Genomic DNA, 18579 nt, shown 5'->3' on the forward strand with positions numbered 1-18579 from the left:
ACACAAACATAAACTATCAGCATATACACATTCATGTTTGAGCGCTGTGCAAGAGCACTGACACTTAACTCGTAAAAACACTGTTAGAAAAACCTTTCAAGGTACTGTAGTGTAGTAAAGCAAGTGAATAAAGAATTAGAACCAGGTAAGAAATCAAGTATGAGAATCAATAGGTTAAAAAGAAACAAGTTCGCAACCACCATACAAAACCTTAGAACTAAGGTTCCAACCTTAAAAAGTCCACTCATACCTGGAAAAGAAGAGGCCTCGTGGCCTTAGAGTCACAGGTCCCAACAGAAGTCTTTTCACGAGCCTTGGAGTCACTTTCAGGAAGTTGAACAAGGGAGGGTTCCAGGACAGAGCACCACCGTTCAGGGCCAGGAAAGGGAAAGATAAGGCTAGGACTAAACACCCATACAACCCTAAACAGATAGGGGGGGGCCAAAACAGGTATGTTTGCTCACTCCCTGTATTCGTATTCACTCTCAGATCACTAAGAGGTCCTGAAATCTCTGGGCCTTTCCAATGTGTACCTTGGTTCTGTAGGAGGAACGCCAAGGTTGTGTGTGCAGATGTCTCTTCAGGCACCTGGTTCTTGGGTCTGGCTAGTTTGCAGTGCCGTGCTCCGATGGACCGGATTCTGGATTCAGGGCAGCTATACACTCAGGGCGCACTGACCTCAGGACCACAATCTCTGTGACGACTTCAGAACTCTCACGATGCGACACAGGCATCAAGCAGCAATGGCCACTTGTCATACACAGCCCTTGTGGGGAGAACACAGAAGCAGGTCCTGCAGGCCCCTCTTCATGAAAATGCCTCTTATTCAGTAAACAGAGATCTGCAGAGTACCATGGCTCAACTCGGGACGGCAAACATTGCAGTAAAATAGGCCAGGACGACATCCGACTAGCCCACAGCATGGTTCCGGGACTGTTCCAGCCACTAGCAGCGGTTATGCCGTCGAGCAGGTCGGAACTGTTTGTTCCAACCGGCTGAGGTGTCGAAGCACTGATGAATGTCTTCTTGAGATCGGCAGAGAGACTGGGCTTTGCAGGACAAGCGAGAAAAGGGCTACTGCCGATCTACTAATTCTGGGTCTTCAGCAAACTGCTCTCCTTCGTAGGGGTCTTGGCTCCAACAATGATCTAAAGTGTGGCTGTAGGAGGAGTGCTTTTATCCAGGATCCGGGTTGGAGAGGGCCTCACACCACCAATGGCAAGGATGTACAACATTTTATCTGGCAGTGGCTTTCCAATCTTGGACAGTCTCGGGCCACTACCATCTGCCCAGCAACAGACACCTGGCAGTGATGTGGCATGGCTCTAGATAGACCCAGACTCCAACATCTCGCCACACACACAGACCTCCACTTCACCTGCGAAATCCGAGCTTTTCCCAGGAAAGGACTTCCGATACATGAAAAATATGGCAACTTTAGGGCAGGAAAATATTTAAAAGACAAGATGGTCAAAGGACGAAAATCTTGGGGAGACCATTTTAGAGTACATGGTTCTCTATATGGCATTAAGAGGTAAAATGTAAATGTGCATGAGACTACAAAAAAGAAAACAGTGCAAAAGTATCCACTGCCACCAGTCCATCCAGGACACATCATGTAAGTAACCAAAACATAGTTAAAAACAAAGTTACCAGGGCACAAAGTGTCCCTACAGCACTTCACTGAAGGTGATGTGTACCTGAAATAAACGTGAAATAAACTAAGAACTTTACAATGAAGAACAGAGTTCTGCTGCACTGATAGCCATAGGGACTGATCATTGCCCCCCAAACAGATGAGCTTCACAAGGTAAGTGGAGAAAAAGTCAGGAAAGGTTCAAAGAAAAAAAAGAATAGACTTCCTGATGTTTTATGGAGGGAAAGAAGCAAAGAGTAAATTCTTCCCTAACTACCCTCTTACAGACTCCCGTAGTAGGTTTATTCCAATGGTATTTGAGTATTCCACGAGGCATCCACTGCCAAATCAGTTGCCAAAACTCTGCTGGGTATTTTTATCGGAGTTGGATTCCATAAGGAAGTTAGTCCAATAGGGGGAGCAACTTCATATCCACCTAATGTGGAAGAAATTTAGAGTATGTTCCAAATTCTTCTCAGCTTACTATCTAAGACCAATTGCATGGTTGTGAGATTTAACAGGACATTAAAGAACATGATTGGATAACTTGAAGAGCATCAAGAGGAGGATGTTGGACCACCACCTTCCATGCCTCTAATTTGCTTATAGGGAAGGGCAATAAGAAGGGGTTTGCTTCAGCCACATTGAACTTCCTTTTCAACCATCCAGTCAAGGAACCTTTAGCGCTGGTGAAGGAAGGGTGGAAACTTCCCTATACTTCTCACCCACCCAATACGTGGTGGAATATGTAATTTGCAAAAAGAGAATGGCTCTCTGGCTCTCCTTGTGGCTAAGGCCAATGATAAGCTGGAGGCTGGTCAGGCCTTAGTAAAACAATGGCATGACCAGAATTTACTGATCCTGGATCACATTTGACCTATAGCCTTAAAGGATAAATTGCTAGGCCTTTACAGAATTACTAAACAATTGTTAGAGGTGAACTATGTAGTAGAACTGGGATGCCCCAAAGAGGCATCTAAATTATGACATGTAAATAAAAAAGGGAGCCCCTACTCCTGGTCTCAGAAAGTAAAGAAGAGGAAAGTGAACCTTTCCAGATCTATTTCCAGGGTGGTCCTTCTGATGGTTGCATTGTAGCAGTAACACTCTTCCACTAAACATATCCTGCAACAACAGTAGGTGGTCCAGAATGTGCTTATGCAGTTTGCCTCCCTGTTCTCACTTATGTGAGGGTAAGTTGAAGTAAATATGACATTGGCGCAGGAAATTGTGTGCCTACCAACAACACAAAATGGAGTGACAGGATGTCTGACAGAATTTTACATCAAATCAGAGGTCAAAAAGGTGCTGAAGCTTGGGGTGATTGAGCCCCCCTCTAGTCCTTAGTCCAGTTGTCGTGGAACCAAACGCAGGGACCACAGATTTGAGGTTCTGTGTGAACCATATGAATCCAAATGCTGTCACAAATACACAACTTTCCATGTACAATGTGCTGGTGGACAAGCTTGGTGCTGCAATTTACTTAAGCACCTTCGACAACACAAGTGGATATTGGCAAATATCCAGCCCTCACAATACAAAGCAGAAGACTGCATTATCCAATCTAGGTCTTTATCAATTGGATCAAAGAATGATCCAAACACTTTTCAGAGACTTGTAAATCATGTTCTGAAGGGGATTAGAAAACATTTATATAGCATTTCTACCTCATATTGCTGTCTTCAGCTCCACTTGGGAAGAGCATGTTGAACATCATAAAAGAGTGTTGCAGCCACTTCAGCCATAATGACAACTAAATGCCAGATTGGCCAGCATACAGTAACCTTCATTGGACATGAGGCGGGTGGGGGTAATCAGCCCCTATCCCCAAGTACAGGTAGTACAAGAAAAACTGAGACCCCACTACCCAAGCCCAGGAGAGGACGTTTGGGGACTTAGAGGGCATTACAGGAATTTCATGGCACACTATTGATATTGATATTTTATTTGTATCACGCTCGTACACAAGTGTTTCAGTGCACGACGAGGCAAGGGAGGGGAACAAGGGAGAACAAAAACAATGATTTTACTAGACCCAGTGACATTGAGAACGCGCAAGGGCATGGGAGAAGCAGACGGGTAAGTGCGAGGGAGAGGGGGAGAGGTGGAAAGTGCTGAGCAAAAATAGAAATAAGTTAATAAAACACGAATAAATAAATAAAGAACAAAAAGCAACAAACAATGGTAGTGCAGCCAGCAAGTGGCAAGTGCTAGGAATAATTCAACAGGCAGGGTGTGCCTGAATAAGTGCAGAAAAAGAAAAACGTGGGAGGTCTGTAGGGTTACAGATACAGAGCCCAGTGCAAGGGATTGCCCTGAGTCAGTGCAGGTGGGTGGCAGGGTGAGCAGGTGAGACAGAACAGATAAGAGGAGGAGAGAAGGCAGAAGCAAAGAGGAGGATCTTTAGGTTCTTCCGGAACCGGGGATGGTTCTCCCCAAGTTCCGGAGTGCCATGGAGGCTGTTCCATGGGGAGACCCCAGCCGAAGACGGAGATCTACCCCCAGCTAATTTTTTAGAAAAGCGACTGACCCTGAGGGAGTTAGAGGTGGTGGCATGAATGGCTCGGGAGGGAAGGTATTTACGGAAAGTATTTACTATGGCACTATAGCTGCTCCTTCAACTGCTCCCATCACCCCCAAGAAACCTATAAAGGTGACTTGGAAAGGGGAGTGTGTTAAGGATTCCCAAGGCTTATAAGATTCCCTTTGCACCAGACTACCCGAGATCTTCCATAGTCCAGACTGATGCCTCATACTTGGATATTGGAATAGTTATTTACCAATTAAATGATAAAGGGAGGGAACAAACTATATGCTTCTTCAGCAGGCAATTCATGAATAGGTAGTTAAAGCGGGGCACTGTGTCAGAACAGTGCTTTGCCACTGTGTGGGCAATCTGGAAGCTGAAACCACACTTTTATGGTACTTCATTCACGATCCAGACAGATCATAAATCTCTGAAGTGGCTGATGAAAATGAAGGGAGTTAAGATGGATTTTCTTGAATCAGCCATGTGGACAGTGTTGTGTATGGCTTGGCTTTGCAGAAGGAATGTTGTGATATCATGTGGAGTGTTTTTGTCCGAGTATTGGAATGGATGGGTAAATGTTCTAACCTGGTTAGTTGGTCAGCCAGAGGCCGGGGTGGTGGGCTGCCAGTGTTATATGTCCTATATCTATTTTACCTTATGTCCTAGCTAGTCCAAGCTGGTAATAAACCTAGCAAATCAACCTAAGAAGGCTGGGACCCGAGTCTAAGAGGCCACCCTATACTGGTGAACAGGGAAAGACAGAAATGTCTAGCCAAACTATATCTGGCTAGTGTGAGTAGCAAGACCTGGACTTGGGGAGTGTGGGTGGTGATGGGTTCAGTCAAGCACACACAGAACACATTTAATAAAACAAGGTAGGCAGAATGTATAAAAGAAAAAATTGTTTATTTATGCCCTAGACCAACCTGTAACTTAGCAAAAGCTGCTTGAAGTTCAGAGCCAATAGGTGGGAACTACTGGGTTGGTGATATTTATGAGCTTGGGAATTTGCACCAAGATATATTTTGGGAAGTTAGTCTGTATACAGAAAAGGAAAAACATATGCATTCACTAATGTAGTAAGAACTTCAAAAACATCTTATTTTTATTATTTTTTTATTAGTTGCTGTCTCATAAAAACTGTATAGTATATCAGAATATAGGAAACCAATTGGGATACTCAGATGAAGGCTGACCCTGCACGCTATCCACCAGTGAGCGGCAATCTGGTGTATAAATTGAAAAAGCAGTGTGTACGTTTCTTTTGAGAATGCACATGAGAAAAACAATATGAGGATTTTAATCAATGTGTTATAGTTTTGAAGATAATTTAGCACACACAATTGTTAGGTATAATTTCATCTTGTGTGTAATTCTCCACAATTGTTGAGTACCCAAGCAATATTTTCTGGACTATTGTTTTTCTCGGACTGTCCCGAGTTGAGTGGGAACCTTTTTACCTCACTCACTCATTCTTTCTAGTGCAACTCTGGGAACCCATTTTGGTTGCTATGGATAGAGCCTGCTTTCCTCCATCTTTTTGTGGCATCTGTATTTTACTATTGCAGCACACATCATATTCTGTGCAGTGTTGCTGGAAGCCCCTTGAGCTTCCTTCTTGTTTTCTTTCATTTTCCTGGGCTAACATGATGTTAGCAGGATAGGGGGATACATGGTTATCCTACCTATGGCTTTTCTTTTTTGAGATCAGCACACCCCACCTTATGTGGAGTGCCGAAGGGACATCTAGAATCCCTTTTCTCACTTCTCCTGTAATTTTCTAGATACAGTCACAAATTTATCCGAGTGCCTGTTGGCAATGGATGTTTTCTACCGATTTTTGTAAAACTTGCACCCCAGGCTGCATTTGCAGTTGCGGTACGGGTCACCATAGACCTATAATGGTGGCAATCTTTTTTCCACCAACTCACAATGACTTATTATTTCTTGAGCCTTCCTCTGCCTACCTGGTTGGGGGAAGTCCTGCTCACCCCTTTGTCTTCAACATTCTCCCATTAAGGGCGAAAAGGGCACAGTCCCTTCTTCAGCTTCCTTGCCTCCCCCCTCTGCCACGTCTATGGCGCCCTCTTCCTCCTCCTCGGCTACCTTGCCCTCTCCTCCTACCTCCTCTGCCCACCATTGGGCTCCTTTTACACTTCCACAGGGAGTACCTCTGATTTGTACCCTTACCCGGAAGTCTTTCAAGGATGGCAATCTTCTCCACCTCGCCACTCTTCACTCTCACTCAGCTGTCAAGCACTCCTGACATCTGCCGTCTCCTGGAAGAACTTTATGTCCTTGGTCTCACCGAGAGATGGTTCACGGCCAGCTCTGTCACAGGCTTGGACACTTTCCTCCCTGATGGCTACAAGATCCTCTCCGCGCCCAGATCCAACCTTTCCGGTGGGGGTGTAGCCTTGATGTTCCCGAATATCATTCCTATGCAGGCCTACTCCTCCTACGAATGCCTGGTCTGCAGGCTTTCTCTCTCTCCTGGCCACTCTGTGGCTACTATCTACTGGCCAAAAAACACACCCCCTGGACGTTGCCGACCAGGAGCCCAAAGCTGCACTCCTTGCGGGATAATATCCCAGGTCAAATATCTTAACTAGAACAGAAGTTAGATGGCTCCAATGAGTCACATATCCATAACAGTTGAGGCTGTAAATTTGTAATTTAGATGGCAAGCAGCATACAACTGTGCTCAATAGTTTAACACAATACGTAATCATTAAAGTGTGTATTTCAATATTTCTGTCCGCCTGCTGGAGTAAGACAAGGAAAAGGACCAAACTGACTCAAAACAGGTTAAAACAGAAAGTAAACAGGTTTTATATAAACAAAAGTCTCTGTCTGTTGCACTGTTAGTTTCCACAGTGCACCGTGAAGGGTGTTGTAAAATACAGTAATTCAAAATACAACAATGGTACGGTTTAAGCTATAAAAAATTCGGGTAAACCAAACCTTACATACATAAGCTTGAATGTACAGGGCACACTGAGATGCCATATAAACCGAATGTGCCAATATGTGTATATGCCAATCTGCCAGACATATGTGAATATGTATGCCTCTAGAGAATGTGAACGGCTTAGGGACCGTCAACATGCCAATCTGCCAGATATATGTGAATATGTATGCCTCTATAGAATGTGAAAGGCTTAGGGACCGTCAGCATGACAAACTCTTTAGGGGTATTCCATGCAGAGAAAAGCTGTAAGTACCCATGTAGATTGACCATTGATCACTTCTCTTCAGTTCGACCCAGTTTTTGATAGGAGCCGGTATGCTCGCTAGCTCCTCCCTCCCATCTAAATTACAAATTTACAGCCTCAACTGTTATGGATATGTGACTCACTGGAGCCATCTAACTTCTGTTCTAGTTGAGATATTTGACCTGGGATATTATCCCGCAAGGAGTGCAGCTTTGGGCTCCTGGTCGGCAACGTCCAGGGTGTGTGTTTTTTGTACCTATGTATTTTGATCTCGAGTGGCCCGAGATTTTCCCAGCCGCACCTGAAATTTATCTTACTCTACCTGATGAGACATACTAATACACTACCCTACTTACGAGGATTATCTTCTTATTGAACTTATATTTGCCTAATTCAGTAGTGCCTCCCACCCCCCTATCTCCTCATTACTATCTACTGGCCACCAGGTCAGATCACCTTCTCAGAGTAGGCGGACATCTCTTTCTACCTCCTGGCCTCGACTACTCAACTCCTCCTTGGAGACTTCAACATCCACCTGGATGCTTCCCGTCCCGCCATGGGAATCTTTCGCGACCTTTGCGTCCGTGTCTCTCTATTCTTCCCTCCGGCCCGACTCTTGGTGTTCTGATCTCCTCAAACCTCACACCACCCCTCTCTCCTGGAGTGATATATATATATATATGATACATTACTCACCGTAAACTTATTTCTGATGCTTGTATCTGCTTAGATTCACATGCTGTGCATAGGCCCACATCTAGTGGAAGCTGCAGAGTATTACAGTTTGTTTTTCGAAACTCGAAAAATGGGCGTCGACGCAGGGCGTGCCAGTAATACTATCCCTAGTGCGACGTCCACTGTACCCATGATCCCTCACGCGTCTAGGACCCTCAGATTGTATTTTTTCTGACAAGAGCTAGCATGAGGAGTAGCGTGAGTACAGATAATTCAAGCAGATAGATAGAAAGATAAGACTACAAGCATCCATGCACCTTCTCTCAGAGGGGAGGAAGGGTGGGTCGCATGTGAATCTAAGGAGATACAAGTATCAGAAATATGATTACGGTGAGTAATGTATCCCTCGTGAGGCTTGTGGAATCTGCTTAGATCACATGCTGTGCATAGATTAGCGAGCAGTGTTAGAAGGAGGTGGGATGTGAGAAGGGTCATGAGCAAATAAATGTCTTAGAACCGCTTGTCCCACTTGAGTATCTGTCTTGGAATGGGGGTCAATGCAGTAGTGCTGAGTAAAAGTGTGAATAGAGCTCCAAGTAGCTGCTTTGCAAATGGTGTCAAGGGGTACATTTGCAATGAAAGCCAGAGTGGCCCCAATGCCTCTTGTAGAGTGTGCTCTTGGCGTGAAAGGCAGAGTTTTTTCAGAAAGGGAGTAACACAGCTGGATACAGTTAACAATCCACTTGGAGATGGCACCTTTAGAGACGCGATCTCCCTCTCTGCCTGTAGCTACGGAGACAAACAGCTGGTCTGTTCTCCTTAGCGGTCTGGTCTTGTTTACATAGTAGAGGACCACCCTAGGCACATCTAGGGTGTGTAGTTTCACCTCAGCCGAGCTTTGTGGGTTTTGGAAGAAAGCCGGAAGCTCGATGGACTGGTTCACGTGGAATTTAGAAATAAACTTAGGTGAGAACCTAGGGTGTGTATGTAAAACCAGTTTATCTAATTTCACTGACCCTTCTTATAGATGTAATTGCTACTAAGAAGGCCGTCTTATAAGTCAGGTGTTTGAGACTGCTTTTATGCATGGGCTCGAATGGGGGGCCCATGAGTTTAGATAGCACCACATTAAGGTCTCATCTTGGTGGTGGGTTTGAAATAGGAGGGTGAAGTCTCTTTACTCCTTCCATGAAAGCTTTAACCACTGGTATTTTCCACCACAACACTTTGTTATGGGAGGTGGTGTATGCTGACAGCGCTGCCAGGTGTACCTTCAGTGAGTTAAATACCAGTCCTGCATCCAGCAGGTGGAGCATGTATGTGATAATTTTGGAAGGAGTGCAAACAACCGGGTTGATTTGCTTATTCTGGCACCAGATAACAAATCTTTTCCATTTGTCAAGTAGCAGTGCCTCGTGTCTGGCTTCCTAGATTATTTTAGGATGTCCATACATCTCTGTGGTAATTTGAGATGTCCGAACTCTATGACCTCAGGAGCCATGCTGCCAGATTCATTGAGTTGGGTTGAGGATCCCCCCCTTTTTTAGGAGGGGGATTACCTCTTGGAGAGTAGTCATGCAAAATATTTGGTTTGGGACTTGACATACTTGTTTGCAGGGCGTAAGACCAATACTGGGCGCATTGTCAAATCTTTTTTTGGCACAAGGAAGTAAGTTGAATAGATACCCTTGTTTACCTGGTGTCCCGGGATGAGTTCTATCGCGTCCTTTGTTAGAAGATTGATGATCTCCTTGAGGAGGATCTTCTGGTGGTCCAAAGAATGTATTTTTTGTTGTGGAGGGTGGTTTCGGGGACGCTCTAACACTTTGATGCAGTATCCTGCGGACGCTGTGGACAGCACACATTGTCTGATGTGATCCCTTCCCAAGCTTGGGTGAAGTTGGAAATGCGTCCCCCCTACTGAGGATGCATGAGAAGGGACCCTGAACGGAGCGTCACTGTTTCGGTGGAGGCGTGCCGCCGCCTCTACTGGGGCTGCCTCTACCTTTACCATGTCCTCTCTTATTACCCCTGCCATAACCCTGGGTAGACTGCTGGTTGTTATTGTTCCATGGTGTACCCTGCCCCTGGGAATAGTTTGATCCTCTCTGGGAATTCTGTCCGCGTGGGTGACGAAAATTGCCATTCCCTCTTTGGTTTGGGGGTTTATTGGTTAGTTGGCCTAGGGATTTGAGTGTCTCATACTCGTCCTTGGCATTTTTCAGCGCGTCCTCGACCGCCTTTCCAAACAATAGGTCCGGCTCCACCGGTTTATCTATTATTGAACCCAGATTGCCGCAACCAAGCATGCCTTTTGATAACAGTGCTTTCTGCTATCAATCTGCCGGCGTTATCCACGGCATCAAAGGTTGCTTTTAAAATGCAACCGGACACGGCTCTTCCCTCTGCCGAAACTCGTGCCAATTGGCTTTTTAAGGGTTCTGGGGCAGAATCTATGAGTGCCGCGACCACTTCCCACTGGTGGCAGTTGTAACTCGCCAGCAGGGTGGTGGAATTGGCAATCCTTGCCTGGTAGGTGGAAGTGGAGGCTACCTTCCTGCCCAAGCCATAAATCTTCTTGCTCTCCTTGTGGGGAGGAGCTTCGGACGATGACAAGGGTGTTCCCGCCCTCTTACGGGTTTTTGTAACTACCAGGGAGTCCAGTTTCAGATGCCCCCTTATGTACAGTGGGTCCGATTGGGCTGCCCTGAAAAGCTTCTCAATTCTGGGGTTTACTGCCCTAGTGAGATTGGGATTAACAAGGGGAGGGTCTATTCTTCTTTGTATAGACTTAAGGATAAGGATGGCCTGGGCAACAGGTCTCCTTTCTCCCACTAACTCCTCGGCAAAGTCCCTCTCTTCTTGAGCACCTTGGGTGTCAATGTGGAAGTGTTCTGCCGCTCTGGACAGAACTTCATTCAAGAGAGGCTGGTTGTCAACAGGGGTGGTCGGTAACCGGGGGTTCTTTATCTACCGGGGAATCTACCCTGTAGGTTTCTGGGTGGTCCTCCTCCTCCTCTTGGTCCTCATCATCCCCATAGTAGCCCGTCCCAGTTTGTTCTTCCAACATGCCCAAATCTGGATCCTCACAAAAGGATGGATCTCCCTGGTATTGAGAATAGGGCTGTATACAGAAGGGGTCTGAAGACTGTGTTGGTGCTTCAACCCGGGACTTCTTACTTGGGGGTATTGGATCCTTAGAGCCTGAGGGTGCTGACCCGTTGGGGGTAAAAGAGAGAAAGTGTTCAGGGTTCTTGGCATAGAAATCTGCCAATGAGGACATCCTTGACATGACTCTCTATGTCATCACTAGACCATTATCTTGAACTGGGAATGACTTTCTTGCAGGGCTTTCCCTGTTTTATCTTGACTGGTTTGAACAGGCGTCTTTGGGATAACAGAAGACTGAGACTTGTCTGTCTGTTTATGTGGAGTAGAATGTTTTTGAGGTGTGGAAGAAGGCTGAGACTGCTTCCTCTGTTTTTCCCCTTCCCCGTGGGTGGAAGTGTTTACCCTGTTTTTTCGCCCCTTCGGAGCCTTTCGACGCCGAGGTTCGGGGGTAGTGTCCCCATCTCTCGAGCGTGGAGGTTGGGACTCGGGAACAGCCGTTACGCAGCCTGCTGACGCCGACTCCTGGAGTGCGGTCTGGGGATAGAGGTCGGCTTCGTCTTCAGACAATCGGACCTCCGTTACCTTGGGGAGCGAGGCGTCATGCGGCGATCTAGATCGAGAACACCCAGAGGACACCGATTCGGACCGTTCTCTATGTGCCTCTTTCCGAGTACTCGACGTGCGCGTCGAGTCTCGGTTGGACTTCATGTGTTTTGTGTAAGTGCTGTGGGTAGCGCTTGTGTTGCTGGGGGTTTTCCCCATGGCCGCCTTGCCTGACGACCTTCCGAGGTCGGGGACTTGCGCTTGGCTGTCTCTTGACGCCACGTTGCCCTCGCCGTCTGAAAGCACGGCGTCGCTGCCATCGCTGAAGGCGCCCTCCGCTGCCATGGCCTCTTGACCCCTGGCGTGGTGGGCCCAACGCTTGAACGAACGGTCCTTTAGTGTTTTCGGTTTGAACCTACTACATGCTCTGCAGTTCGCCTCGGGGTGGTCCCTCGGCAAGCAGAGATTGCACGTGGCGTGTCTGTCAACCCAAGGGTACTTGCGGTTGCACTTGGGGCATAATTGGAAGGGGTACCCTCCATACGCACCTTGTGGCAGCGGGCTAATAAGTGTAGGAATATATAAGAATGTACCTATATACCAAAGAGTGTAGAGTATGTCCACCCCCACTCTCCCTACTTGCAGGGCCGAGGCCAGAGGCCTTCCAATGCCCGGGCCGAGGCCAGAGGCCTTCCGAGGCCCAAATCTGTCGTGCAGCTCTCGACGGTCGATTCTTTCTCCGGGCCGGCGTGGAGTGTGGAAGTTCGGTGACTCGACGTTGGGGTGGAGAAATGGGGAAATATAACAATATTTTGCAAAAGTATGGCTAAGGCCAGGGAACTCCGCAGAATACTTCCGACCAGTATGGTGGAAAAAAACAATCTGAGGGTCCTAGACGCCCTGGTGAAGAGCACAAAACTTTACTTTTTAGACCATTATATCAGATTCACGTGAGAACACTAAAAAACGAATGTAGTAAAGCAAGTGAAGAAACAAATGTATAAATGTAAAACCAGTTAAAACCAGTACAGAGAGGACAGTTAAAACACTTTTACACTGTCTTATAAAAAAAATTGCCACATCACTTAAAAGGTCCTTCACTGTTATAGGAGACAACGCATAGTGCCCTGTGTGTCAGAAGCAGCCCCTAACCTTTTTTAATACGGAGTTAGGAGTCTTTTGAAACAGAACAAGTGTTGGCAAAGCCAACATGTAGTTTGTAAGTATTCCTATAATTGTAGAACAAAGTAAGCAAAGTTCTATAGAGGTCCTCTCCCAAACACACCAACTTAGGGGAAGCCAAGGAGGGGATTCTTGGTCAGAACTCCATTAATCGCAACCAGGCAAAGGAGAGGTAGGGTCAGGACTTTGAGCCCGTTAAACCCTATGGGTGTGGGGGGGGGGAATAAAAATAGGCATGTACACTCAACTGCTTTACTCCAATTTAGTCGGAAACCACCCACTTATTTTCTGTATTGATGCAGTTGGAGTGGGTCTAGGTGTTTCTGGTTCCCTTTTGGATTTGTGAATGGATCAGGCTACTTGGCGGTTCCATGCTCAAGCAAGACAGTGCTGACAACCTAAGGAGATCCACAGTACATGATGGAGGTGGCAGGCAGCGTTCAAACACCATAATCAGACAGCAGAAGGCTGGAGACAAAGAAGATTCTGCAAGACCTCTCTTCTTGGAAGATGAAACTGCAGGGGAAGACCTCTTGGTCTCACATTAAGAAAGTCTACAGAGTCAAGTCTGAGCTCAGGACAGCAACCAATGCAATAAATGAGGGAGCCGGTCAGTCCATAGGGTGGTCTGGGGACATTTCTGAAGGCTTCCAATGGCAGGATCCTTGAGGAGGGGTTGGTAATGGTAGTTCCTACTGGTTCAGAGGTTGCAGCACCAAAAAAGGCATTCGGGGATCAGACAAAGTAGCAGGAATTCACTGGGACTTGGATGGAGGCAACACTGGTTGACTACAGTGTCGATCCACGGGTCTTCAGCAGGATGCCCCTCTTCAAAGGGGTCCTGGCTCCAAAGACTATGTGCAGAATGGCTGTATCCTAAATTTGAGCTCGAGTCTCCCCTACACCCACCAATAGCAAAGCTGTGCACCATTCAAACAGTCAGGGGCTGTCTAATCATGGACACCAGTCAGCCATCACAACTGTCCAGCAAAAAACACTTTGGCCAAGAAGTGGACTAGGACCCAACCGTCCCAGCCCCCACCATCTAGCCAAAAACACATTCCGCTGCATATCCTGGGATAGTCAAGGTTTTACCTGGGATCGGAGTTGCCTTATTTGGAATACCAGGCCCGGAGAAAGCGGGCAGAAAGCCAAAATACAAGACGGTCAAAGGACAAGGTGAAATTATGTGGCATGGCCATTTTAGAGTATATGGTATTCTAAATGGCATTATGTGGTAATATGCAAAAGTGCACACGAGAAAAGCAAAAACAGTAGAACAATGTCTGCTGCCACCAGTCCGTCTTGGACGCATCATGAAAATAACAGAAATATTACTTGGAACAAAAGAAAATGGGATACAAAGTACCCATTACACACTTCACTGTAAGGTGATGGGTACAGCCTAAAAACAATGAGGAATTCAGAACTGAGGGACAGAGCTCCCCTGCGCCGATAGCGATGGTGACTGTTTAGCGCGCACAAAATTGATAAGCAAAGCAAAAAGGCTTCACTGACCTTCAAAAGTGATGACAAGTTCAACACAAAAGGGAAACGTTGGGGGTTCCACAGATGCCTACGGGCAAGAAGAAGCAAAAAGAAAATCTTTTCTAGCAATTGACCTTGCGGTTCCGAAGATCACCAGGCTGGGCACATGCTGAAAATGGTCAAACAATGATGGAAGACCAAAGGATGCCGCAGATAAGATGATAGGATAAAGTGCCTTGCACAGGGTCTTCAGACACAATGACAAAGGACAGAACTAGTTAGGCTTCAGCAAGGCTATTCTTCATGCCAGGTAACAGAAGCAGGAAAGCTACGATGTCCAGGTACAATTATGAAAGTGCACTACGATTTTCACAGCACTGTTCAAAGATTCGAGTACCAGGAGAGGTCCCCATTCTGGATGGTGCGTGCCAGATATAGGCTCACAATCCTAAGATGCATGAATCTTGGTGATGTAGAACCCGAATTGGTGGTACCCAGTCTTTTTACCATTCATTTTTCAGTACTTTATAACCTCTTTTTTTTACCGATTCTTTACCGAATACTTTTCTGCAAAATGCAAGACGGATTGGTTGGTTGTGAAAGGCATTATAGGTTGGGGATAGATGCAAGGGGGGGAGGAGGCGGGAGAGAGAGATGAGGAGACTCACCCTGCATTTTGTGGCTATAAAATGGTAATCAGCAGTGTAAATAAAAATGGTAAAAAATGTGTGGTAAAAAAACATAGAATGGTTATGCCCAACAGGTTAATGGAGGGAGGCACCATGGAAGTCTTCCCAGTCAATGTAAGAGCAGAGTGTAACCTTACAGTAGATGCTTTGGGCAGGCTTGTCCCAGCAACAGTCATGCAGTGTCCTTGTGCGCCAGATATTTGAATCCTTTGGCCAACTACATGTATGGTTCCAGATCGATCCTCTACTGATATATAGCTCAGGTATAGTCATCGCCTTGGACATGGTGTGATATGTGTATTGGGGCAGTCCGCAGCTCCTTCACTAGCCCAAATTAGTTTCTCATAAGAAACATAAAGGCTACCCCCAAGCACTGCCCAGACCCTGCATTCAGAATTACCATATACATATGTATCCATTTACTACCCCTATCTGTGAAGAAGGCAACCAAAAGGACAACTAGCCATAAAGATAGGGCATTGACACAATGGACAACCATAGTGAGCATTAAACAAAAGGCTGTCATGCAGTACAAAATTAAAGGCCCATCTAAAAAGTGTAAAATATAGGTACAACTGCCACCAGACTGTATGGACTTTAGCAGTGCAGGAAACATGCCCATACATCCAATAGAAAGGAAAAACATGGATCCCCGTGCAGTACTGTCCATAAGGGAGGTATGAGTGTAATAATATGGATTTAAATGGAGGGTAAAGTCTCCATGTACTGCATGCCTTATGGCTGCCGCAAAATGAAATATGTTAACCAAGGGATTAGGTTAAAAACACTACCAAAAATCAGTTCAGGGCCACAAAACAGTTTGCAAGTTTGCTGGGTGTCCCATTGAAATAGATGGGAAAGCTGAACAAAAAACGCTTTGCTCACAATATGTTTTACATTAGACAACAATACATGACAGTCACATATAAAGAACAGGAACATCTGTGACTTGCACATAATGCTCTATGTTTAAAAAGACATGACTAGACCCTACGAATAAAGCTAACTCACAAACTTAAATTCGGATATAAATACATTTGACATTCTGAGGAGAGAGAGGGTTCTATAAGAGGCAAAGGCAGTTCAGAAGGATATGGGTTGGCTGCTCATAAATGTTTTGTTCGCAGATTGACTGCCCGCAGTGTAACTGCTCGGGCACCTATTTTGACCGTTCATTAAAAACGGGGGTCTGAGCAATTTTTGCCCCCTGCAGCCAATTTAAAGGGTGCGGGGGACACCCCCGCAACCCCCGAATCCGAAGATACCAAACATGGGGAGCGGCGGACACACCCGCAACCCCTGCTCTTCATGTTCGGATTCAAATTGATCGCAAAAATTCGAACTAATGGCAGTGACCGAATTCGTTCAAATCTACCATTCATTCAAATTGTTGCAATCAATTTGGGAAATACCATTTAGAATCGTATGAATTCACGCGCTTAGGTTGTAGTGTCAGGTACAAGTTTATACCTCTTACTCTCCAGCTACTCATCCCATGCTAGGGATATTAATCTAAAGTGGGCCAAGCTGAACATGCTGCTCAGGTATGAAATTCATAGAAATCATAGCATCATTGCTTTCATGCTTCCTGACCATTATGAGGCTTTTATTCAGCCTCACCCCAGTGAGAATCCCTAGACCTTTGTTCATCCTCACCTTTGTGATGGTGCCCACAGCTTTTGTTCGTCCTTCCCGGAATACGAGCCGCTGATCAATATGCAGGTACTCTGGCGTTTTGATGAATCGGAAATGAACTGTGGCCTTGTCCCCTGTCCGCAGGCAGTCCTTGCTCATACTCAGGATGGTAGCGGTCTGGCGAATGCTACCGCAGTGCACTGTACACAGCAAGGGTTGCAACAGAGAATTTTAGTTATTTGGAATAGAAATTTGATTTCACACTTTGAATTCAATGTGAAGTCATACAGGAGGTAGTCATTAGTACAGTCATGTGATCTGGGTTGGGACAAGTCAATACATTACTATGGCATTGCCTGAGATTCTATACACTGGTGACACCCAATGGAGAGAATGAGAAAGCTTACTGGTTAAAGATGGCAACATAAATACAGATGGAAATGCTGAACATATCAGGAAGAACAGTTGTACAAAACCCAGCCCGCTACAAACTAAAAGCAAATTAAAAAGGCAATTTCATTGGTTAAAAGCCAGTATTCTCAATAGACCTGTTCAAAGGAGGGGTTATTAAATCCTTTGGGAGTGCAAACAAACAAACTGCAGGAAACCGACCGATTTCAGTATTTTCAGTTGCAGCACTGGGTGATGAGTACAGTGGTAAAAGAAGCTGCTACTGCAACTGTGGTGTGTACAGCCATTACTATACTCCAGTAAAACCCCACCACTCTTATTACCTACACGCACCATGCCTAATTGTAGAACTGGCTTGCCATTGCACTGCCAAAGTTTAATCCAAGTGGTCTTTCATTACACTGTTATATCTAAGTGAATTTGATATCTAGGTGCGTTTTCCCACTGCTGTGAATTTCAAATCCAGGTACCCCCCCCCCCCCCCCCCCAGCCCTCACCCTCCACTGCTGTGAACCTCATATCTAGGTGCATTTTCTCACTGCTGTGAACCTCAAATTTAGGTGCATTTTCCCACTGCTGTGTATTTGAAATCGAGGTTAATTTTCCCATCTAGCTTATTTGTGTAACTGCTTTTACTACTCTGCCCAAGTTGAATCTGGGTAGTTCTTTCATTGCAGTCTATAAGACGGTCAGATGTGTTGGGAGATATCTGTGTACTGCACTTACATGGATTTTCGGGGTAGGAAATAAGTTGCATTTTGACGGATTGTTTTGGGTGGGAAGGCTGTTGCACCTACATGGATTTTCGGGGGGAGTGGTAGGGATGGTGTTGCACTCTTTCGTTAGCCTGTCCATTAACACTGATGTTTAGGATGATGTCCTGTCCCCAGCACTTTGAAGATCATAGGGAGAACTGTCCTAATGCGTCTAAAGCCCTTTGAGTGCTGTTAATGCACGAAGATGTAATAGGATTGCCCCTTCTGTGTTTAAAAATCCATCAAGATAGCTTGCCACTGCTCTGGGACCTTTGGTACTGGACCTGACAGTTTGATATTAGTGCGCTTACAATACCTGTAAGGACAGCCATGTACTTAGGTATGCGGGTAGCCTGGCATTGCAACCAGAAGAAAGCACAATGAGGGTAACAAATGTGGTACACTTCAAGCATTTACACCTACAATGTGTAGCCCACCTATGACACTTGAAGATATATGTTGTAACCCTCCATTGCACTTAAAACTGCTTAAATTAGCCGTTGTAACACACACAGTCGTTACATGCAGATATCCTTGATATTGCGTTTATCAGACTGCTTTGGTTAGCGTTTGTAGAATGTGGAAGATATGTAGTGACACTATAAAGGTAACCTGTTGATTGCACTCAGAGAATCCCATTAGCCTAGTTTCTATGGTAGCCTGTCTACTCTTAAGTCTACCAAGTGAAATAGACTGGTTGTCCTATAAC

General features: G+C 45.7%; 1 protein-coding gene across 2 annotated transcripts in view; it reads right to left on the minus strand.

Moving 5' to 3' along the window:
- Positions 1-18579, minus strand: part of GTPBP1 (GTP binding protein 1) — a 743996-nt gene that overhangs the window by 208177 nt on the left and 517240 nt on the right. For both annotated transcript variants that reach the window (XM_069652964.1, XM_069652965.1), the window contains exon 10: positions 16726-16904. In XM_069652964.1, the coding sequence (XP_069509065.1) occupies positions 16726-16904 (179 nt within the window). The remainder of the gene's footprint in view (positions 1-16725; positions 16905-18579) is intronic.

The sequence above is a fragment of the Ambystoma mexicanum genome, chromosome 3q (genome assembly GCF_040938575.1).
Source record: "Ambystoma mexicanum isolate Mex_15411 chromosome 3q, UKY_AmexF1_1, whole genome shotgun sequence".
NCBI classification, from domain to species: Eukaryota; Metazoa; Chordata; class Amphibia; order Caudata; family Ambystomatidae; genus Ambystoma; species Ambystoma mexicanum.